The 24,924-nt window shown below is 38.2% G+C and overlaps 2 protein-coding genes across 6 annotated transcripts; both read right to left on the reverse strand.

The window, feature by feature from the left end:
* Positions 1-2,081: 2,081 nt before the first annotated feature.
* On the reverse strand, positions 2,082-24,066 carry LOC103960002 (F-box/kelch-repeat protein At3g17530-like). Of its 5 annotated transcripts, XR_007254511.1 has the most exons (3): positions 23,833-23,986; positions 23,130-23,390; positions 21,727-22,961 (listed from the first exon to the last, which is right to left on the reverse strand). XR_007254511.1 is itself a non-coding variant. In XM_048574258.1 (2 exons), the coding sequence occupies exon 2, from the start codon at positions 3,675-3,677 to the stop codon at positions 2,232-2,234; it is 1,446 nt and encodes a 481-aa protein (XP_048430215.1). In that variant the 5' UTR covers positions 3,678-3,714; positions 23,833-24,028; the 3' UTR covers positions 2,082-2,231. The 5 variants fall into 5 exon arrangements, 3 of the variants coding, with proteins under 3 accessions (XP_048430215.1, XP_009370685.3, XP_018506072.2); XM_048574258.1 differs by lacking the exons at positions 21,727-22,961; positions 23,130-23,390 and adding an exon at positions 2,082-3,714 and having other exon boundaries at positions 23,833-24,028; XM_009372410.3 differs by lacking the exons at positions 21,727-22,961; positions 23,130-23,390; positions 23,833-23,986 and adding exons at positions 2,082-3,711; positions 4,006-4,147.
* On the reverse strand, positions 18,907-19,705 carry LOC103960025 (ribonuclease S-F11-like). The gene is made up of 2 exons (XM_048574180.1): positions 19,448-19,705; positions 18,907-19,344 (listed from the first exon to the last, which is right to left on the reverse strand). The coding sequence occupies exons 1-2, from the start codon at positions 19,703-19,705 to the stop codon at positions 18,907-18,909; spliced, it is 696 nt and encodes a 231-aa protein (XP_048430137.1).
* Positions 24,067-24,924: the final 858 nt, after the last annotated feature.

Below are 24,924 nucleotides of genomic sequence, written 5' to 3' on the forward strand. Positions count from 1 at the left end.
CAAAAATATATATTTAATATAGAATATACCAATATATACAATATGACTATTGTATTTTATAATAAAAATTTTAGTAATTAAACTTTAAAATTATAATTTATTTTTCTTAACGAGTCGAAACAGGTTACCCACGTGTTACACGTGTGTATACCTGTTAAGAACCTTTTATTAACAGGTTCTTAATGGGTCACCCGATAATGACCCGATTAGTTATCGTGTTGATCTGAAACCCATTATTTTCATGTCGTGTCACCGTGTCGTGTAAGAAACTGTCGGGTCTAGCCCAGGCCCGTCACCAATCCAGCCCATTGAACCCAAACCCTTGACCCTTTGAAACTAGGCTTTTGGGCCTAGGACCCTTCAGCCCAAACCCACCAGCCCAACCCAAATGGAATATTTCGTCAGGGAATATTCTGTCAGGGAATATTCTCTGGAATATTCTTAGTGTTAACTTTTTAGATTATAGTGGTTCCTCATATATCAGATTCAGTCCCTAAGCAAGCTAATAGTCTCAATTTTTAGATTATAATTATGTTTCAGAAAGCCATTTAGGACCATTCTAGCAAAATATGGTTTCAATCGAATAAATACATAAACGATTTGGACATTGTTTGTGTATCTTATCTTGTAGTTTTAAGTTTCAACCACTACCTTCTAGCAGTGGTAATTCTTATCTTTGAAATTTTGGAGCTTCCTCTTCATGGTTTCTATTCAACTTACTTATCCCGGTTGCAGATAATTAATTAACTTGTGGATTAAGCAAATAGCTATTTCAATTTGCTGCTACTCACCCTGGAGCTAGCCTTCGGACAGGGGAAATCATATTGTCCTATAGACACCCGCTTCGTCGCTGCAAGGCGACACCGCAGGGTGGATATCTGCGGGTACTCATCATTTCATTTCATGGTTGTATTGCTTCGCATTTGCAGATTGTTAACACAACATGCCTTCTGTTTAGTTAATTCATTAATTAAACATGATCAAATATACAACATACAAATAGTTAGAATTGAGGTTAAGTGTAGAGTGTAGAGAAAGATTAAGTTGAAGCTAGCTAGCAAAGATGATAATAATTAAGGTCAAGTGAGTGTGAACACATTCGGAATTAGGGAATGCCTCTTTCTTGTTGCCCAAGGCAATGCATTCTCATGCTATACAGGGTAGTAACTGTGTAGTGGATGATTCATCATCAACCCAATCATTTAACTGGTTAATCATACATCAGTTTCAGACCCTAAGCTAGCTAGTAGTCCAAATTTTAGATTATAATTCTGTTCCAGAAATCCATTCAGGACAAGCCAGCTAAACATGGTTCCAAACGAAAAAATACAGAAACGATTTGGGCATTGTTTGTGTATCTCATCTTGTAAAAGCATACAACTTACGCTACACCTAATTTCGGACATTGTTTGTGTATATCACCTTCTTCGTTGCAAGGCAACACCGCAGTGTGGATATCTGCGGGTAGTCATTATTTCGTTTCTTGGTTGTATTGCTTCGTATTTGCAGAATGTTAACACAACATGCCTTTTTCTGCTTAGTTAATTCATTAATCAAACATGATCAAATATACATGTAAATTTTTATCGACTCCAAGTTTCTTAAAGACATCCATAATTTGGACAACAAAAGGATTTCATTACTTTCGACGTCGAGTTGTGTCAAGTACTACGTACACATGTACTTCTTGTTGCCTTCCATGACCGAAACTATAAAGGGTAGTAACTGTGTAATGGATGATTCATCATGAACCCAATCAACCCAATCACAGTGGTTCCTCATATATCAGATTCAGACCCTTCTAGGAGTAGTAATTCTTATCTTTGAAATTTTGGAGCTTACCTCTTCATGGTTTCTGTTGAACTTACTTATCCCGCTTGCAGATAGTTAATTAACTTGTGGATTAAGTAAATAGCTATTTTAATTTGCTGCTGCAAACCCTGGAGGTAGCCTTCGGACCGGGGAACTCATATCGTCCTATTAACACCTGCTTTTTCGTTGCAAGGGGACACCGCAGGGTGGATATCTGTGGGTAGTCATCATTTCATTTCACGGTTGTATCGCTTCATATTTGCAGATTGTTATTACAACATGCCTTTGTTTAATTTATTAATCAAACATGATCAAGTATACAACATACGAATTCTTATCGACTCCAAGTTTCTTAAAGACGTCTATAATTTGGACAACAAAAGGATTTCATTAATTTCGACGCCATGTTGTGTCATGTACTACGTGCTCATGTACTTGTTGCCTTCCATGACCGAGACCATACTTTTCACATATACAACGGGCGAATGATTTTCTTTGCACAGTGGAAAATAATACGATTGTGGAGGAAAACGGGGAGTGATCCTTACAGCAGTTTGAATGGGTAGATTTTTAAGCTTCTTAGTACGGAAGTTATAGCAGACTATGCCTCCGTTTTCCTCTACTGTAAGAACCTCGTCGCTTTTCCCCATTGCCAATGTGTAGTGCAGGGGCAAGCGGGACTCTGAGAACGACGAGATCCTGTATGCAATGTGTTTTGTCCAAACACCACCCTCATTTTTCGCACCACCACCAGAATCATCATCCATTAGCCACATTTCAAAGGATGGTGTATCTCCATCTTCAAAAGTATTATGATTCAAGCGAAACAGAGCGATGGATTCATTCCACACCTTAAGACGCATTTCAATACCAATTCCTTCGAAATCGTTGAACTCTACCATCTCATGTGGTAACAGTATGTCATGAAACACCTCACGACTCATGTCAAGCAAAACAATCACTCGCCTAATTTTTTCTTCCTCAGGATAGGTGGCATCATAGCTATGGGCAAATTCCTTTTGTTGCTCACTTCCTATCCAATAACACATCCCCTTGAAGTACACCTGAAAAGTTTCAGGCCAAAGGAAAGTAGTTTCCGTTTCTAAAGAATAAGGCTCGATCTCTCTCCAAGAACTAGTTCCCAGGGTATACACTACTACCTTGGGAGGATGAATAATCAAATGTTTTGTGCCGCCATGCAATTCTGAACAAGAAAATCCAATTTTGACAACTTTGTAATCTTTAGATTTAGGATCATATCCTAATCCCAAAACATCGTCGAACCGATCTGCTCGTGGCATGTAAGGCATACCCAACCACCAAGGATGAGGATCCCTAAGGGATGCTTCGTCGAACCAATCTGGAATGTATATCTCCGAGGGAAGGACCCTGAATTCCTGAATTGCCGGATTCCACAAAAGCATCTTAGTAGAATTAGGTCGAGCTAGACAAATGATCCCATTACAGTGACCTGCAACGTGAAATGATTGATCATCTCCAATCTCTAGACTCATAGCAAGAGGAACATCGAAGTCCTCGATCCCAGAAAGAGTGCTACACTTGTGCACACCACCATCGTCATCATCAACAATGACATTGTCAAAAGTAAGTACTGAGAATACGGATTGAAATTTGTCCCTGTTTGGGTCCTCTGTAGAAGGGAATAACATTCGCTTCAAAAGGACACGAGTGGATTGATCGTCCAGCAAGGAATGGGAGAGGTGCTTGTCGACGAACCTGGGGTCGTTGATGAGAGCATGCCACCATTTAGCGACGCACTTGAATCGCATCAGAGATTTCGGAGGCAGAGTTGACAGAATATTCACCAACAAATATTGTCCAATTTTGGATGTTTTGTTCGTCATTTGTGCAATGTCAATTATGGACCTCACCCTTGTTCTACTACACACACAAAGACCAACACAACAAGATCAGAAGATTCCACAATCACACATTCTCTCTAATCAAGCATATTCTCAAAAGCTCATCATCATCTGGCATTGCTATTTCTTGTTTAAAAAAAAAAAAAAAAAAAAAAAAAAAAACTCATGGATATATTCAAAAATTTAACGCTACTGAAAATGCCAATTGAAATTCAAAAGCGAAATAAGAATTGAAGCAAAAAAGTATCCTTCTTTCATTTAAAAAAATATAAACTGAAATTGAATAATAAAAAGCTAGAAATGAAGTTACCTTGTTGTATACTAGACAGTAGGAAGAGGAAGAGACCGAAGCAGAAGCCGCGCTGTAAGTTAGAGGGAAAGGGGCAGACTCGACGCAGAAAATGTATTTTCTGCGTTTTGTTCGTGCAGCTGCGTGCGATAATGCGATGGCAGAGGGGTTCTTATTTTGTTTCTTGTGCGACCATTTTTTTACATCCTCCCAAATTTACGAACTTACCCTCCGAAATTCGGCTGCGGTTTGCAGTCTCCAATTCAATGTCTCCTTTGTGTCTGTTCTCTAACTTTTTAACAGTTGTCTATGTCTATGTCCATAAACTTAACTTTTAGTTTGACGGTGTTATCTTTTCAAAAGATTAATATAACAAATAAAAAGAAAATAAAGAAAAACAAAAGGTGCCAAACTCTCCACCTACCCGTTAAATCCTAGACATTTGAAAATTAAGAATGAGCGACTCTTATTTAGACATAAAATAAATAATCTTTATTTTGTATTTATTTTTTTCGATAAATTGTACTAGACTTATTGAATGCTTAGTTGAATACAAATTATATGTTTGCTCCCATGTTTTCATTATGTTAATACTTTATAATATTTATGTCACTCTAATTTGTAATTTATATATTTTTTAAATATACACAAACACTTATTTATACAATATAATAATTTATTTAAATCCTTGGTCCTAGCCTACCATTGGACTAGCGCATTTTAGAACATTGGCCGATAATCACCCACTAAACCACACACAACCTCGTCTGCAGCCATCCTTGCAATTTCTGCTACTAAATCCTAGCTGGGGAGAACACTAATCAACAACGCAATCCAAATCAACGCACAATACTTTTGAAGGAACTGACATCGTTGACTTTCTGAACTGACATTGTTGACTTTCTTTGATTTTTTAGAAATTGTGGCTATCCTTAAATTCCAGAAAGAAAAAAAAAGGAATTGTGGCTAATCCTCAGATTCCAAAATACAAGAAATTTGTTGATGGGCTAGATCCATCATATAAGAGCAAGCCCAGCGTGGGCAAATGCTCGGGGGACAAGGGATAGAACAGGGGCCCGAGGCTTGGTGGATCAGCTCCAGTGTGGGCAACCCCGAGTGAAGGTGGAGGCCTGAGCTCCAAGCCTGTGGAGAATTGCCAATCCGGGAGCCTGAGGCCATGTGACGTCACGCTGACGTCAGCCTGGCGTCAGGCATTATTTAAATTTTTTTGTGTCAGGCGCGTGCACCCCACTCGCGCGTGGGGGCGCGTCGCCGACACAAAATCAGAAAAAAAAATTAAAAAAATTAAAAAAAACTTTTTCAGTTACCGTTGGGAAGCCACGTGGCTTCCCATGGTCTATTCGATCTCAACGGTTATTTAATTTGGATCGTTCGATCTCAACGGTAAAAAAAAAAGTCTTATTTAATATCCACCGTTCGATCTGAGATCAACGGTGGATATTAATATACTTTATAAATAAAAAAATAAAAGAAAAAATAGTTTTAAAATTAAGAAAAGTTACCGTTGTGACACGTGGCACAATTTGGAGTGTTGGAATTCAAATTTTTTTATATCCAACGGCAAATATTAATTAATTGAATAAAAATTTAAAAAAAATTCAAAAAAAATTCAAAAAAAAATTTGAAAATTTTTTTAAAAAAATTGTTTTTACTTTTCTATAAATATCTTCTCAATATCATCTACCTTACACAACAATTTCATATTTTCTCAACTACTTTTAATCACATTCCTTTCTTTGTCTCAAAGTTTGAATCCATTTTTTTTCAACAAAATGACCACTGGTGCAGGTACGAATTGGTTGCTTATTGAAGATGTTGCGTTGTGTACTAGCTAGGTTGAAGTTACTCATAGTTCGCTTACGGGTAATAAGATGCAGTTGCGAGAAATGTGGAGTCTTATTCATACCAATTATCTTGAGAAAATTGGTGGGCAAAGAACCAAAGAATCGATGTCCAGTCGTTGGAAATTACTTAGCCAATCGTTTAGTACATGGAGAAACGCCTTGGCACAAGCCATCATTCGTTACAAATCTGATGGAAATCTATCCTTAAAGATTGTGAACAGATTATGACACGTGGCATGTCATCATTCGTTAAAAATCTGATGGAAATCTATCCTCAAAGATTGTGACCAGATTATGACACGTGGCGCGACGTGATTGGTTAATAATCTTATCAGAAATCCATCACCAATAATTGTATTTTCGAATAATGACACGTGGCATAACGAGTACGTTTAAAAAATTTATCGGAAATCCATCCCCAATAATTGTCTTTTTGGATTTTATGACAAGTGGCGCAACGACAACGATTAAAAATCTTATCCGAAATTACAAATAAAATTATTTTGTATTATTTAATAATACTTCGGATAATGACACGTAGCATAACGAGAACGATTAAAAATCTTATCCGATATTACAATTAAAATTATTTTGTATTATTTTATAAATAAAAAAAATACTAATATTTTATTGACTATTGACAGGGCTATTGAAGTGTAACGGTGAAGATGCAAATGCTATTGCCAGGGCTATTACTATTCATTAAGGGCAGTTACTGTTCATTAGGTGGATTGAATAGTGCATAGCCTGAGGGGAGGGCTCCAACGTTGGAGTTGCTCTAATGGTTTTTGCAACAACTCTTCTCTAATTTGAAGAGAGAGGAAGAGAGAGAAATGGTGAAGAGATAAGCTTCACCGCCGATGAAGAGCTTCGCAGACGACGGGTGGGACTGGTTGGGCGATGGACGTTAGTTCAGTGGGTGCTATTGTTTTTCTTAAATTTTTTAGTTTTTTTCTTTTTTAAATGTTAACACTGTTGAATTGGTGTTAAGTTGAAGCATAAGTGTGACAAAGTTAGAAAAAAGAAATAACAAAGGGAAATCGGACTCCTGGCCCCTTAATTTATTTTTATTTATTATATTAAAATTAATGGAAGGTTACATTAGGAATGGTCTCTCCCCCTTAAGGTTGCAACTGTAGCATCTAAAGAATGTTTAGGGGAAAGAGAAGCAAAGAGAGGATTACAAAATTTAATCATTGAGAGCGACTACCGTATTGTAACAATGTGAAAGGAGCCTTCCATCAATTTGTCCGACATTGGACCCATCCCAGTATAGAAGATACTAAACTAATGACGACTACAATCATTGGAGTTTATCCTTATGTTGACCCTAAAAACTATTTGGGCCTAGACACCTTCCCATGTGTGCCTTTTAGTAACTGACATAATCTATCGGCTAGCTCGATTTGCCCTTTACAGTAGTTGTTTTTGTTGTTAGTTAAGGATTCTAGAAATCAAAAACCTTTTTATTTATTTTTTTTTTGTCCCCTCATTTCTAACTTGTTAATACAAGCTATCTTTGCATATAAAAAATAATAAAGTTAGATGATTCAAAACTATTACAATAAATTAGATGATGAGGGATATTCGAACCTGAAACGCAAGGTAGAAATCAACTTCCAATCCACTTGGATATTGGATCACATGCATTATGTGAAACCCCATCCAAAACTATGTAATTTTATATTCACGAATTTATGAAATTACCATTTTTACCCCTTATCCCCCACCTTACCCAGATCCCCTTTCCCTTTTTGGGATTTTCTTATCCCTCTTTATTATTTTATATCCTTCTCTTTCTCTCTCCCTCACTTTTCACTTCCTCTATTTTCCTCCACCCTCCCCGTGCACTCTCTTTGTCAACCCTCCCTCTCTTCTCTGAGTTTTACTCACACAAACAACAACAACAACAACCCCAGACCTCATCACTGGATGTAGAGATCTCAAGAACCCCACACCCCACGTCATGGAACCCCACAGTGATGGTGTCACTATTCATTGTCTTCCCCGATGTGTTTCGTAATTTTCTGACATTGGTAAGCTTCTAGAAACTCTTGGGATGTATTTTAGGGTTAGATTGAAGCTTGTTTTAAGTTGTGTTTACATGTGAATCGTAGAAAATAGCTCAGAGTAGCTTTTCCAAATATTTGGGCCAAGCCTTTAGGCCCGAACCCAGGCCTTAGGTCCAGCCCAGTTTCCAAACCCATCCACCCCATAAATGTTTTGGACCCAGGCCTTTGGGCCATACGAACTTAAGCCTCCGACCCTGTAGCCTTAAGCCCAAAACCCTTTAAGCCCTAGCCCAACCCATTGAACCAGTCTGACCCAAACTCCAGGCCCGTTGACTAAGAGCCCAACCCGGATCCGTTTGACCCGACCTAGTTGGAATTAGTAGAGTTTTAGTAGAGTTTTATTAATTGGACCCTTTATGTGCTTAGGTACGATTATTAGCAGCAATTCCGTCATTCCTATTTCGCACGGCTCTTTGACAATGGACGTATCTGTGAGTGGACCCCTTCTAAAATGCATGTTTTAATAGTAGAAATGCATACATGAAAAACATGATTTAATGGTTACGTTTTATGAGTAAATTAGATTTACACTTTATGATTATCATGTTTTACTAAGAATATTTTGGAATACCATACTTTATCAAATTTATGTTCTTTGTAGTATATATGATGGATGACTATATACTACTTATGAACATATTTTTACACTCTTTGTAGTATATATGATGGATGACTATATACTATGAAGATGTTTTGAAATATATGTACTTATGTTAGAAAGATTATATTCAATGTTTTTGTGCTTATCTAGTGGTTATTGTTTTGACTACGAGCGATGATACTTATATTGGCTTAGGTCCGGTGATGTAGTGGCTTACAGGTCGAAAGATATTTATTTGGCCTACGGGTCGGAAGATATTCATATATTTGGCCTACGGATCGGGTGATGTAGTGGCTTTGGTCGATTATAATACCGCTATTTAGCACATTATATATGACATATGTTTTATGAAGGTTTTATGGCATGCTAGGTTTTTCAGAAAAACCTATTACATATTATACTATTGAGTTCCATAAAACTTTGGGGGTTAGTACGTTGTTGAATAACTGTTTCAGTATTATATATGTATATCAACTTGGTTCACTCATATTTGTTTTACACCCCCTCAAGACGTAGGGACGAGGCATACAATCCGAGCTACGAGGCATTCCCCTACCAATGATACCGCTTAATCCTTTCTGCTTTGACTTCACTTGTAATAGCATATTCCGTTTGTATTTTAAATTAGATGTATGCTGTAAACATGTCATGCATTATCATTATCATTTGTACTAACGGCTGAATATTATTATATTATTTTAGTAAGGTTTGTATTTGAATATTACATTGAGTAGTTCGCGCAAAATTTATATGCATGTTTCACATGTTCTCGGCATATGCATTCATTAAATGGCTTTCGTCACCCTAGAGTATCGGCCAACATGCGACCATCCCAATGTCCCCCGGACATTGAGATCGGGGCGTGTCAGATTGGTATCAAAGCATACTTAGGACTTTATTCTTCCATTTGATAATTATAAGCTTTTTTGTATCCATAATCTTTCATCCTTCTAAATCTTGTTTACCTCTTATCAGAATCATGGATCCTGGTGGGAATGTACCTTGACGACCTCGTTCTGGTCTAATGGGAGGAATTCAGTAGTTAACCTCCATGATATGAAATGTTTTTCCTGGTAAAAGGAGATGAGTTGTACATATACGGAGATTGCTCGTAACCACGGCGTTATGGAACTTAATGTAGTTAGAGCCTGTGAGGAGGCTAAGGATTGGTTGGAAAAGCAAGGACAAAGGCGAATACCATTGGTTACTTCCTTCAGGTGAACGCTAGATATTGGTGGAAGTCAGTAACAGGCTTTCGCCCATATAATTCTTTGATGACTTGGGCTACATTCAGGAGACTTTTCAGCACACACTTTTTGAGACTCAGTTATCAGCTAAGGAATAGACAGGAGTTCTTAAAGTTTCGTCAGGGTAATCTAAGTATTATAGAGTTTGATAGCACTTTTTGGTGCCTGTCGAGACACCATGAAGGAACCTATGAAAACCAGCGGGAGATGATGATATAGCTGCAAATTGCTATAAACAATGACTATCGCAAGCTTCTGGCACCACAGAGGCATCCATCCTACAAGGAGATGATTGAGGCGGCCTTGAGGATCGAACGGTCAAGATAAAACAAACTTAATCAAAATCAGCCTTGGAACCAGAACTAGACACGAAACCAGAATCAGCGAGGTCATGGATTCCAATCCCAGAGTGTGAGGGAGCCTTTTACTTCTTCTAATTTATTTGGCCCTAAACGTTCTTAGTCGTTTAAGCAAGAGGGTCAAGGTTCAAGATCATCTAGTAAGGGCTCAGGCAATGAGTCAGTGAAGAAATCTTTCAACCACTTTAATTCAGGTATGGCTAATCCGAGCTTGTGTTACAGATTGTGGCGGTTTTGGACACATAAGCCGTGATTGCTGCTACTCCACGTTCATCTGATGGTGTTGCTTTCAGTTCGGGTTACAGTGGGAGTAATAACCCAAGTACTTCGAGTTAGGGTGAGGGTAATTATTCGACTACTCAGAGTTATGGTGAGAGTAACAATCAGAGTACTTAGGTCTTTGCTCAGAGGCAGCAGCAATTTTTTGGAGCAGCTTCAGGCAATCATGATCAGGGGAACCGAGCAAGCCTTAACAACCAGGGTCCTAGGACTCAAGATGGCTGTAACAGTGGTTTGGGACGTCAGGTCCATGGAAGTATCAACTTCATGACTCAACAAGAGGTGGAGCAAGATCCCAGAGTTATTACTGGTACGTTACTTGTTTGTGGTAATTAGGCTCATGTTCTGATTGATTCGAGTGCCACTTATTCATTTATATCTCCATAATTTGCATGGGTCGTTAACCTGCAACCTACATAACTCAATTTCGATATGTTTATACAATCGCCACCGGGAGATATATTCTGTGCATAGTGGGAGTTTAAGGATTGCCTAGTTATTGTTAAAGGGGAACTTATGGAGGCCAATTTGATTCCCTTCAACCTTGTAGAGTTCAATTTATTTTAGGAATGAATTGGTTATCTAGGCACAATGTCTATGTCGGATGTAGAGAGAAACTAGTGATATTCAATCGGCTTAGACAACCAATGATCACATTTTAGGGTGAGCGACAAATCCTTCAGAATACTATCATATCTGCATTTTAGACGACTAAGTTATTACATAAGGTTGTGTGGGATTCTTAGCCCACATAGTCACATAGGATGAACCTTCTCTGTGTGCTGGAGATGTGCTAGTGATGAATGAATTCACCAATGTGTTTCCTGAAAATTTGTCAGGGTTACCATCTGCGAGGGAAATCGAATTCACCATTGATTTACTTCCAAGTACCAATCTCATTTCCTTGGCACCATACCGAATAACACCAGCTAAGTTGAGGGAATTGAATATTCAACTTCAGGAGCTCGTGGATAAAGGCTACATCCAGCCCAGCATGTCTCCCTAGGGCACTTCTATACTGTTTGTTAGAAAGAATGATGGGTCAATGAGACTTTGCATCGACTATATGAATTAGGTGACAATGAAGAACCATTATCCTCTGCCTCGGATTGATGATTTATTTAACCAATTGAATGGTGCTCAGGTGTTCTCTAAAATCAATCTTCGTTCGCGTTACCACCAGCTATTGATCCAGAATGAATATGTACCAAAGATTGTCTTCCGCACTAAGTATGGGCATTATGAGCAATGATATCTTGATCTACTCCAAGAGTAATGTTGAGCATAGGAAACATTTAAAGTTGGTGTTAGAGAGATTGAGGAAGAATCAGCTATATGCAAAGTTCAGTAAGTGTCAGTTTTGGTTAGACCAGATCAATTTCCTCGGGTATGTGGTTTCCATTGAGGGAATTAATGTGGACTTTTAGAAGATTTCCGTAGTATCTGTGTAGGAACAGCTGAGGAACATTATTGAAGTGAGGAGTTTTCTGGGACTAGCTGGCTATTACCGACGTTTTGTGCAGGATTTATCGGTAATCGCCTTGCCCCTTACTAAGTTGACCCTGAAATGAGTCAAGTTTGAATGGGATGAGAATTGTGAACGGAGTTTCTAAGAGCTTAAGCAGTGTCTTACTCACGCCCTCATCCTTGCTTTTCCAGACAATGGCGGTAGGTTTAAGATCTAGAATGATGCATCCTTGTCAGGTTTGGGTTATGTTTTGATGCAGCATAGGAAAGTCATCGCCTACGCTTCCAGGCAACTCAAAACTCACAAAAAGAACTACCCCACTTTTGATTTAGAACTCAGAGTAATTGTCTTTGCTCTAAAAATATGGCGACATTACTTACACGGCAAAAAGTGTCGCATCTTTACCGATCATAAAAGTTTGAAGTATGTCTTCACTCGAAAGAAGCTAAATTTAAGGCAAAAAAGGGGGATGGAACTCATTAGTGACTATAATTGCACTATTAAGTATCATCCTGGTTACGAAAACGTCGTAGCTTGCCTTCTTTTGAGCTATCCATGTTCTGCTACTGTTTTCCCTTCGAGAGACCGGCATTGCCATGACACCAGATTCACATAGAGCATTGTTAGCACACTTCCAAGCTAAGCCTATGTTGGTGGATTTGGTTCGGGAAGCTCAGGAGCTCGACCAACAGTGTGCAGACCTAAAGGAACAGGTACAGAACGGTTCTAAGCGAGATTTGAAAATCCAGAGAGATGGAGCCTTGGTGATGGGAAATTGGCTATTTATGCCAAAGGACAATGAAGTGGTGAAGAAGGAAATTCTTAATGGAAATTCTAAACAAGGCTCACATCTCGGCGTATGCCATACATTCGAGGAGTACCAAATTGTATCACATTATCCATCTGTTCTACTACTAGTATGGGATGAAACAGGATGTGGCAGAGTATGTGAAGAGATGTATTATTTGCCAGCAAGTGAAGGCGGATAGACAGAGATCTGAAGGGCTTATGCAGAATCTCCCTATACCAGCGTGGAAATGGGAAGACATCACTATGGATTTCGTGTATGGTTTGCTGAGCAAACGGTCGAGGTTTGATGGCATTTGGGTGATTGTGGATCTACTCACCAAGACTGCTCACTTTTTACCTATTTGACAGACCTACACACTGGAGAAGTTGGCACAGTTATTTATCAATAATATTGTCAAACTCCACGGTGTACCCGTCACCATTGTTTCAGACAAAGATCCAAGATTCACCTCCAGATTTTGGAGAGCGTTCAATGATGCCATGAATACTCAACTGCTGTATAGTACTGCTTATCATCCACAGACCGATGGTTAATTTGAGATGATAATTCAGACTTTGGAGGACATATTGAGAGTGTCTGTTCTTCAATGGAATGGTAGTTGGGATAGCTATTTGCCATTAATCGAGTTTGCCTACAACAACAGTTATCACTCCAGTATCGGCATGGCATCATTTGAGGCACTGTATGGGAAGGCGTGTCAAACATCATTATATTGGACGGAGGTTGGTGAAAGGGTGTTAGTGGGGCCAAAAATTGTTGACACCACTAATACTAACATCCAGTTGATTAAGAGGAATCTGAAGGCGCCACAAGATCGACAGAAGAGCATCGCGGACCGACATTCCAAGGATCATGAGTATGTGATCGGTGACTTTGTCTTTCTGAAGTTGTCGCCTTGGAAGGGTGTGGTTTGATTTGGTAAGTGAAGGAAGTTGAGTCCTCAATACATGGGTCCCTATCGGATCATAGAGAGAATTGGTGTGGTTACTTATAGATTGGAGCTACCACCAAAGTTGTCGCAGATCCATGACGTTTTCCATGTTTCCATGCTAATGAAGTATGTATCGGGATTAGGGCGTGTCACATTATGCCCAACCATATAAATATCAAGGATTGGTAGCCTTACTCGATAATTTCCTATAAAACGGTGTTTGAATCTCAAGAATTGGTAAAATTTACTTTTTTTTAATACATTCGACATTATCTATACTAAAGGGTCGAAGAATAGCCAAACCTCACAATGGCTAGTAATATTGTTTTTGTTTGAATTTGCCTTTAGTCACATGTATAAGGAAATTTAAATTTCAGTTCATTCACTAATCACCCAAGAATCATATTCATAAAGTAATTATCCAAAATTTAAAACAAAACACCAATAAATACTCCAAATACATAGGAAAAGAGTAATGCTAGGGAGGCTAAATTTGTAGACAAAATTGTCAAACCAAATGATGTGTCACCAATGAGGAATGATCACATTTATTTATGTTTAATTAATAATTCAATCAACAACTTCGATGTCATTTAATTCACAAAAATTGTCTTTAAATTTAGGCTCCCTAAGGACCCTAACATTACTCCATAGAAAATTGTTCAAAAACTTGAACCAAATATTAAGAGGGCGTTACTCGGCCACATGTTGGCCCCTGTTTAAAAGTTCTAGTCTTCCATCGGTGTAGATGACTCTTGAAAATCAAAAAACTACATAGTGGTATCTTGGGGATTATCAACTTGAACAAAGTTAGTATGTATGACGTGAATGATACTCAGCAACAACGTGAGTAAGTGCTTGGCAAATACATGACCAATAGTCCTTGGAACCACAACAGTAACACATGTCTATTTCTATGGTGGTTGTGCCTTACCTTTATTCTTGAAGTTGAAAGCCTTGAGATCTAGAGAATCGCGCTTTGGGCCTGGATTTCCTCCCTTGGGTTGGCCTCTACTTTGTCGGCTTGCTGCTTAGGATTGGAACCCTTTTCACGGTTTAGACTCTTCTTGTGTCCATTTAGCCCTCGATGTGCTGGCATGTGCTTCAAGCACAACGCTCAAGCAAGTAGGTCTACCTTGATGATTTTTCATCAAAAGTTGGCATTGCATTCTCATATGCATGCTGTAAAGGGTAGTAACTATGTAGTGAATGATTCATCAACCCAATTACAGTGGTTCCTCATATATCAGACTCAAACCCTAAGCTAGCTAATGGTCTCAACTTTAGATTATAATTCTATTTCAAAAATCCACTCAAGACCATTCTAGCTAAACATGGTTCCTGATCGAATAAATACAAAAAATTTGGACATTTTTTGTGTATCTTATCTTGTAAACACGTATACCTTACACTACACTTTTTTAACACAAGTTTCAACCACAGCCTTCTAGCAGTAGTAATTCTTATCTTTGAATTTTTGGAGCTCTCCTCTTCATGGTTTCTATTCAACTTATTATCCTGCTTGCGGACAATTAACTTGTGGATTAAGTAAATAGCTATTTCAAATTGCTGCTGCTAACCCCTGGAGCTAGCCTTCTGACCGGGGAACTCATATGGTCCTATTAACACCCGCTTCTTCGTTGCAAGGCGACACCGCGGGGTGGATATCTGCGGGTACTCATCATTTCATGTCATGGTTGTATTGCTTCATATTTGCAGATTCAAACCACCACCAGAATCATCATCCATTAGCCACATTTCAAAGGGTAGTGTATCACCATCTTCAAACGAGTGAGATTGGTTTTTGGAGCAATTTCGGAAACTGAAATCATAACTAATTGTGTATTGTTGTTGAGTTATTGCAAATTGGTTCAACTGATGAACCAAAAATTTCACCTCCCCTATTGTGAAGCCGAGAAATTGTTGGAAGTGACTGTTATACTGTCACCTTGTGCTACTATAAATGAGAAATTTATGTGACAAATCAAATGTCTACAAAATAATGTTTGTATTAATGTAAATGTTTAGGGTTGAAATCTTTGTTACAAAGTTTTGAACCTCTGATTCAATCCAGGGGTGGTAGAGTGTATATGTAGGATTGTTGATCCAAGGGTCACGATAACTTGATCTCAGATGAACAAACGCCACAAGGGTTTGGCTTGTGCGATGGAAAAACCGGTATGCGTAGTGGTGCTTGATAATTCTTCATGGGTTTGACGAAGAACGCAAAGAGCGTGTTTAAGGAGAGTTTGAGTGTCTGGGTATGAGGATGGATTTCTAACCCCTTTCTTTGTCTTGGAGCCTCATATTATAGGCTTTCCAATTCTTGCCTACGACTGGATTTGGCCATGATTGTGGAGTTGGTTCATTGACGAAAGAACCAAGACTTGGTTTGTGATTTCACTCTATCAATTAATTTGTTTGATTTAAATTAAAATTAATTAAAGAAGTAATTAAAGATAATACTTTAACTTTTTTCTGCCAAATGTCACCGCGTGACATTCTTAGTGACTCGTTTGGTTTTGATGAGACATATGTCATGTGTACAATCCATTAAAAGTCACTTTCTACTAATCCATTAATCAGTGATTTCTTTGCCTACAGGGAAACAATACAAGTGGCTGGAGCAAGATTTGGCTAATGTGGACAGATCCACAACTCCCTGGTTGGTAGCTACTTGGCATCCTCCCTGTTATAGTACCTACGAGGCCCATTGCAGAGAGGCAGAAGCAGAATGTATGAGGTTGGAAATGGAAGAGCTGCTGTACTCTTATGGCGTTGATGTAGTGTTCAATGGACATGTAAGTAACGATAACCACCAATGATTGTCACAATCTTTGATAGGTAACAGGTTTCTTTCTTATAGCCAGAAACCATGTGGAAGAAGTGGTATAAGGGTCCTTCGACTGAGGCTTTCTTGCATACCAGTAACCAGATAGTGATAGAAAGTTAAAAGGAACTGCTGTTTATGCTTTAAACTTTTGAGAAAACAGATTAAATGTGAAATTAATTGGTACTTGGTTCCCTTATTGCTAAAACACATAATACAAACTTATTTGAAACGCTGTCAGAAACAATGACCTTATCTTGAAACTGGTATCGCAGCAGTACCATTTGGTTCCAATCCCAAGCACGTTTTTATTAAGTTGTCCTTAGTGTCTATGAATGATGAACAATTTTCCTCATTGTAACTAAATATCTTTTTGCTTTAAAGTGCACTGAATGTTCTTCTGTTTTCTTGAATAAAACAATAGGTTCATGCCTACGAGAGATCGAATCGAGTTTATGAATACAACTTAGATCCCTGTAGTCCTGTGTATCTCACCGTTGGTGATGGGGGTTAATCAGGAGAAGATGGCAGTTCAACATGCTGACGAACCTGGTCATTGCCAGAGCCATTAACTACTCCTGACCAACACCTAGGTGCAGGTGCCTTTTGTGCAGAGAACTTTACCTCCGGCTCAGCAGCAGGTAAATTTTGCTGGGATCGGCAACCGGATTACAGTGCTTAAGAGAAAGCAGCTTTGGCCATGGGATCCTTGAGGTACTCCTTTTTCTGTGTTTCTGTTTGGTAAACATCCAGTTTGACAATGCATTCAATTTTCTATAAGCGTTATACTTTAATTTGTATGACCCTACGCATGATACAACTTGAAAATGATCGATGGAAAAATGAGCATGTGCTTGAGAGTCAATGAGCGTAGAAAGACCACACATGGGTAATGTTATGGAACCAGTTCAAATCATTTTTACCATTCCACTGCAACGTCACGAGAAAATCACTTCACACAGATATTTGTTTATACGGAGTGTGAAAATCCTGTGACTAACTTGAATATCCTTGATCGGTTATTGAGTAGCAAACATATAGATGTAGGCTAGTAGGCTAGAAGTCTGCTGAGAATGTATATACTAGAATTACAGCTCAGTTTCACCACCTGGATTATACACTAAGCGTGCATTTTGATGTGCATAACTTGCAGGTGAAGAATGAGACTTGGGCTTTGTGGAATTGGTACCGGAAGCAGGACTCCGACAATAAAATTGGAGATCAAATTTATATAGTGAGGCAGCCTGATAAATGCTGCATTCAGCCATGTGTTTAAAAGTTGGCTTGCTGACCTCTAATTCTCACTGCTGCTTGCTGGGAAATTTACTTATTAAGATCTCAAATCAATTGACCATTATTATCTAGATAGGAATAGACAGAAGGTGCAGAAAGAGTAGGAAGATGGAGTTTCACCTGTGTATACACACTCTATGTGTGTGTGTGTGTGTGTGTGTGTGTGTGTGTGTGGAGAGAGAGAGAGAGAGAGAGAGAGAGAGAGAGAGAGAGAGAGAGAAGCAAAAGAGCAACTCCGCTATTGTTTTATGTAAATGATTATACGTCTCCATTGTAACTTGAAACAGCTCTTGAATATACTCTCTCAACCAATTTATACAACAAAACGTGTAAGATTGGTTTTTGAAGCAATTTCAGATACCGAATTTTAAACTAGTTGCGTATTATTGTTGAGTTATTGCAAATTGGTTCAACTGATGAACCAAAAATTTCACCTCACCTTATTGTGAAGCCGAGAAATTGTTGGAAGTGACTTTTATTTTGTCACTTAGTGTTACCAGTTCACTTATTTTATGGTGGTAAGGCTTATGAGGGTGGTGTTTCAACAAAACACTTAGCTCCCAAGCTCACAATGCACCCCGTCTATATGTCATTCGGAATGTGGAAGGAGCAATGAGGTTCGCTATAAGCTCCGTACAAATAAACCTTCAACAACTTCCCATCATTGTATTCCCCATTATTTTCCAGGCCTGGGGTTCCACCTCCCTCTCATAGAGATTCTATCATTATCACCTGTTGTTGGTGTGAATGATATAATTTCTTACCGTCTCTTGTCCAAAACATTTGTAATATTGTGCCAATTATGTTATATATTTGCAGGATGCATAGCAATTTGGTGTCAGTAAAACTGTCTGCCCCATATTTGATCATGTTTAACTGGGGAATTTCATGGTCTAATTAATTTGGACGGATTTGAAAGGCTTTTAAAACAAATTAGAACCTAACTTTGGAATCTACTACCCCAAACAAATTGGCAAAGAAAAATCAAAGGACAAAAGTAACACACTGCAAATTACCGTAATCAGAATTCAACAGGTCATGTACATAACTACATTCTACATAACATTTACTTAGGATACGAAATGGTGAGATCGATAAATTCGAAATCATCATTATATTGTTGTTCTTATTAAATTAATATAGATATATGTAGCCACTATATATACCTAGAAGAGTAAATACCATACCAATGCATTAGGATTTCCACAATTTGTTGTCCTGACACAATCGACCGGATTCGCTGCGTTGTAGTCAAAGCAGATGACGACTTCCACCAGATACGGGCTCAACCCGTTATACTTGCACATAAGAAGAGGTGATTTCCCTCCTATAGTCCGTCGAATGGCCAATTCAAGGTCGATATAACGATATGGATAGCCTGGTACAATCCAAGTTGTTTGAGAAAATAGATGGAGTGCATTGTAGGTAGACCACAATCTATAAGCTTCATGGAAGTATTGTGTCTGGGAAAATGTATTGTCCGAGCACCTGCCGTGGTTGTTGTACTCATACTCCCAGATATCCATATTTGTTTGTCTAATGTTGAAGTTGGGCCAGGAATAGGACAAAAATAGTTGCAGATAATGATTGTTGGGATCATTCATCTGAAGCACAAAGACGAGAAAGTACATGCATTTCAGAAAGCCGCAGGAAAAAAAAAAAAAAAAAACAAACAAACTGAAATGAGTATATGTATGCGATGTGCACCTCACTACGGCTGAATGCGGTACCAGCGCAGGTTAAAGGAGCAGCTGGATTGGTGCGGCTGCTTGGCCAGAGGCCGTGCGTCGTAAAGGTACGGGGCAGTACTGGTTGGTCTCCGCAGATATTGGTTCCGTAGCAGAAGGCCAAAGGGGATTGCTGGACAAACTGGAAGATGTCATATGGTGTGGCAGCATTGCTCTTTCCGAGATAGGTGATGAAGCAAAGAGTGAGGACAACGAGAGCAATCTTGAAGAAGTGCATGATTGTCAAGCGGTTATCAGAAGAACACAGGGAGGGAGGATGGGAGGAGAAATAATAAAGAAGGCTAAAGAGTGATGCAGTTGTGAATTAACATTTCCAAGGAATTAAGAGGTGCTTAAATAGTTAGAATTAAGATGAAGCTGGCTAGCAAACAAGATAATAATTAAGGTCAAGTAAGTGTGAACATATACTGAATTAGGGAATATGCCTCTTTCTTGTTATCCAAGGCATTGCATTCTCATAGGCATGCTATAAAGGGCAGTAAGCGTGTAGTGGTTGATTCATCGTCAGCCCAATCAACCCAATAGTGGTTTCTCATATATCAGATTCAGACCCTAAGCTAGCTAATAGTCTCAATTTTAGATTACAATTCTATTTCAAAAATCCATTCAAGACCACGCTACCTAAACATGGTTCTGATCGAATAAATACAATAACGATTTGGACATTATTTGTGTATCTTTTCTTGTAAAAACGCACAACTTACACGACACTTAATTTGGTCGTCCATTCAATTGATTATTGAAGTTTCAACCACTACCTTCTAGCAGTAGTAATTCTTATCTTTGAAATTTTGGAGCTCTCCTCTTCATGGCTTCTATTGAACTTACTTATCCCACTTGCAGATAATTAATTAACTTGTGGATTAAGGTAAAAAGCTATTTCAATTTGCTGCTGCTAACCCGGGAGCTAGCCTCCGGACCGGGGAACTCATATCGTCCTATCGACACCCGCTTCGTCGCTACAAGGCGACACCGCAGGATGGATATCTGCGAATAGTCGTCGATTATCATTTCATTTCTTGGTTGTATTGCTTCATATTTGCAAATTGTTAATACAACATGCCTTCTGTTTAGTTAATTCATTAATCAAACATGATCAAATATACAACAAATAAATTTTTATCGACTCCAAGATTAAGTAGTTAGAATTGAGGTTAAGGGTAGAGTGTAGAGAAAGATTCAGTTGAAGCTAGCTAGCAAAGAATTAATTAAGGCGAAGTGAGTGTGTGAACATATTCTGAATTAGGGAATGCCTCTTTCTTGCTGTCCAAGGCATTGCATTGTCATATGCATGCTATAAAGGGTAGTAACTGTGTACTGGATGATTCATCATGAACCCAATCAACCCAATTACAGTGGTTCCTCGTACATCAGATTCAGATCCTATGCTAGCTAATAGTCTCAACTTTTAAATTATAATTCTGTTTCAGAAATCTACTCAAGACTACGCTACCTAAACATGGTTCTGATCGAATAAATACAAAAGCAATTTGGACATTTTTTGTGTATCTTATCTTGTAAAAACGTATAGCTTACACTACACTCGATTTGGACGTCCATTCAATTGATTATTGAAGTTTCAACCACTACGTTCTAGCAATAGTTATTCTTATCTTTGAAATTTTGGAGCTCTCCTCTTCATGGTTTCTATTGAACTTACTTATCACGCTTGCAGATAATTAATTAACTTGCGGATTAAGTAAATAGCTATTTCAATTGGGAACTTTCACGAAAAACTTCCGGTATTGTTCATTTTAACGAAAAATCACATTTTTACACTAAAAAGTCAATCCTGGTACTATTCACTTTACCCTTTATTTTGTCTTTTTCGTTAAAATTTAAGAGTAATGTTATTTATACCATTTTTTTGTATCACATTTTCATACCACCTTAGGTGGCATTTGATGTGGACAGCCACATCATTTGAATTAATTAGATTTTTAAATTTAGTTCATTATTTAATAAACTAATAATTAAAAAAAACTAGTTAATTAAATAATGATTGTGGTATACGAGGAGTCTTTCTCCTTCCTTTTCTTGGGTTTTGCAAATTTTTCAAATGAATAGCTGCCCACATCAGATGTCACTTAAGATGGTATAAAAATATAGTATAAAAACATGGTATGAATAGCATTACTCAAAACTTAAAATTTTTAAGCCCTTTCCTGCTGCTAACCCTGGTATATCGCCGACACCTACTTGGTCGCTGCAGGGCGATACCACAAGGTGGATATTTGTGGGTACTCATCATTTCATTTCACGGTTGTATTTCTTCACAGTTGCGGATTGTTAATACAATAATCAAACATAATCAATTATACAACATATAAATTTCTATCGACTCCAAGTTTACATCCATGATTTCGACAACAAAAGGATTTCATCAACTTCTACGTCCATATTGATGCATGTTGTATCAAGTACAACGTACTCTTGTACTTCTTGTTGCCTTCCATGACCGAAACTATACTCTTCACATATACAAGAGGTGAATGATTTGCTTTGCACAGTGGAAAATAAGACGGTGGTGGAGGAAAACAGGGAATAATCCTTACAGCAGTTTGAATGGGAAGATTTTTTAGGTTTTTAGTACGGATGTTATAGCAGACTATGCATCCATTATCCGTTAACAGAAGAACCTCGTCGCACTTCCACATTGCCAATGTGTTGCGCAGGTGGACAGGGGACATTGAGAACGTTGGGATCTTGGATGCAAAGTGTTTTGTCCAAACACCACCCTCATTGGTCGCACCACCACCAGAATCATCGTCCACATTTCAAAGGTTAGTGCATCACCATCCTCAAAAGTATATATATTCAAGCGAAAAAGAGCGATGGATTCATTCCACACCTTAAGACGAATGTCAAGGCCAACTCCTCTGAAATCGTTGAACTCTAGCATCTCATGTGGTAAGAGTATGTCTTGAAACACCTCACAACTCATGTCAAGCAAAATGATCACTCGCCTAATCTTTTCTTCCTCCTGATAGGCGGCATCATAGCTATGGACAAATTCCTTTTGTTGCTCACTTCCTATCCAATAACACATCCCCTTGAAGTACACCTGAAAAGTTTCAGGCCAAAGGAAAGTAGTTTCCGTTTCTAAAGAACAAGGCTTGATCTCTCTCCATGAATCTGTTCCCAAGGTATATACACTACTATCTTGGGAGGATGAATAATCAAATGTTTTGTGTCGCCATGCAATTGTGAACCAGAAAATCCAATTTTGACAACTTTGTAATCTTTAGATTTAGGATCATAGCCTAATCCCAAAACGTCGTTGAACCGACTTGTTAGTGGCATGTAAGGCATACCCAACCACCAAGGATGAGGATCCCTACGGGATACTTCGTCAAACCAATCTGGAATGTATGTCTCCAAGGGAAGGACCCTGAATTCCTGAATTGCCGGATTCCACAAAAGCACCTTAGTAGAATTAGGTCGAGCTAGACAAATGATCCCATCACAATGACCTATAACGTGAAATGATCGATCATCTCCAATCTCTAGACTCATAGAAAGAGGAATATTGACGTCCTCGATCCCAGAAAGAGTGCTACACTTATGCACGCCATCATCGTCATCATCAACAATGACATTGTCAAAAGTAAGTACTGAGAATACGTATTGAATTTTGTCACCTTTTGGGTCCTCTGTAGGAGGGACTAACATTCTCTTTAAAAAAAACACGAGTGGATTGATCGTCCAGCAAGGAATGGGAGAGGTGCTTGTCGACGAACCTGGGGTCGTTGATGAGAGCATGCCACCATTTAGCAACGCACTTGAATCGCATCAGAGATTTCGGAGGCAGAGTTGACAGAATATTCACCAACAAATCTTGTCCAATTTTGGATGTTTTGTTCGTCATTTGTGAAATGTCAAGTATCGACCTCAACCTTGTTCTATTACGCACACAAAAACCAACACAAGAAGATTCCATAATTATACATTCTCTCTAATTAAGCAGATTCTCAAAAGCTCATCATCATCTGGCATTGCTATTTCTTGTTAAAAAAAACATAAAAAAATCGCACTTTTTCTTGTTTGATTCATCCGTAAACACAAACGGGAAAATCAATGACAAAAGTATGATCTCGGCTAAAAGATTCCGAAAAGCTCAGTAGCATTTGAATTTTCTTTAATTTACTAATTAAAAAAAAAATTCTTTAATTTACTAAATTAAAAAAAAAAAACTCATGGATACATTCAAAATTTAACCCTACTGAAAATGCCGATTGAAATTCAAAGCGAAATAAGAATTGAAGCAAAAAAAAGTATCGTTCTTTCATTTTAAAAAAATATATAAATTGAAATTGAATAATAAAAAGCTAGAAATAAAGTTACCTTGTTGTATACTAGGCAGTAGGAAGAGGAAGAGACCAAAGCAGAAGCAAAGCTGCGAGTGAGAGGGAAAGGGGCAGACTCGGCGCAGAAAATGTATTTTCTGCGTTTTGTTCGTGCAGCTGCGCGCGATAATGCGATGGCAGAGGGGTTTTTATTTTGATTCTTGTGCTACCGTTTTTTTAACATCCTCCCAAATTTACGAACTTACCCTCCGAAATTTGGCCGCGGTCTGTCGTCTCCAAGTCAATGTCTTCTTTGTGTCTGTTTTCTAACTTTTTAACAGTTGTCTATAAACTTAAGGGAAATTTATTTAAACCCACGTAATTTCTTTTTACATTCAATTTACTTTCTACACACATATTATTTTTAACTAAACTATCAATATCTTTTTAAACCTAAATTTACTACCTAAACTACACTCACAAACCCAATCAATAAGTAAAATTATTTTTACACTCATTCAAAAAAATAAAAAATAAACATAGCATACGTTCTCTCCTCTTAAGTTTTTACCTTCCTCGACATATCCATCATATTTTCTTTCAATCTTCCGTCGCTTTGCAAGAACACACCACTCTTAGCATGAAACACAAATTTAGCAGAATTTAAAACCGTTGAACTGTTCATGTGGACAATAACAAGCAGAAACAATCTTTTTTTTTTTCTTTTTTTTTTTCGAACAATCGATATTATCTATACTAAGGGGGAGGGGGTGGGCTTAGCCTTACAATGGGATAGCAATAATGTGGTTCAAATTCGCCTTTGGCGAAAATCAAACCTAAGACCTCTCACTTACATGTGAAGAGAAATATCACTATACCATAGTACTAAGTGGCAAGCAAAAACAATCTTGGGGACTAGGTTTTGAATCTTTTGAAGCCAAAATTGAATTCAAACTAGTTAGATAAGAGAAATAGCACACCATTATCAATCCAACTTATATGAACCCGGAATGGCGGATTAATCATGCCAAAATTTCGAACAAGAGCAAGGCAAATTTCGGAAGCGAGAAGAATAACAGACAAACTGAAATGGTTCACATGAATGAAGTTCTGTTCACATGAATGAAGTTTTGATCCCCCATTGCTACTA

The sequence above is a fragment of a genome, unplaced genomic scaffold (genome assembly GCF_019419815.1).
Source record: "Pyrus x bretschneideri cultivar Hongxiangsu unplaced genomic scaffold, Pyrus_bretschneideri_v1 Contig7, whole genome shotgun sequence".
Classification (NCBI taxonomy): Eukaryota; Viridiplantae; Streptophyta; class Magnoliopsida; order Rosales; family Rosaceae; genus Pyrus; species Pyrus x bretschneideri.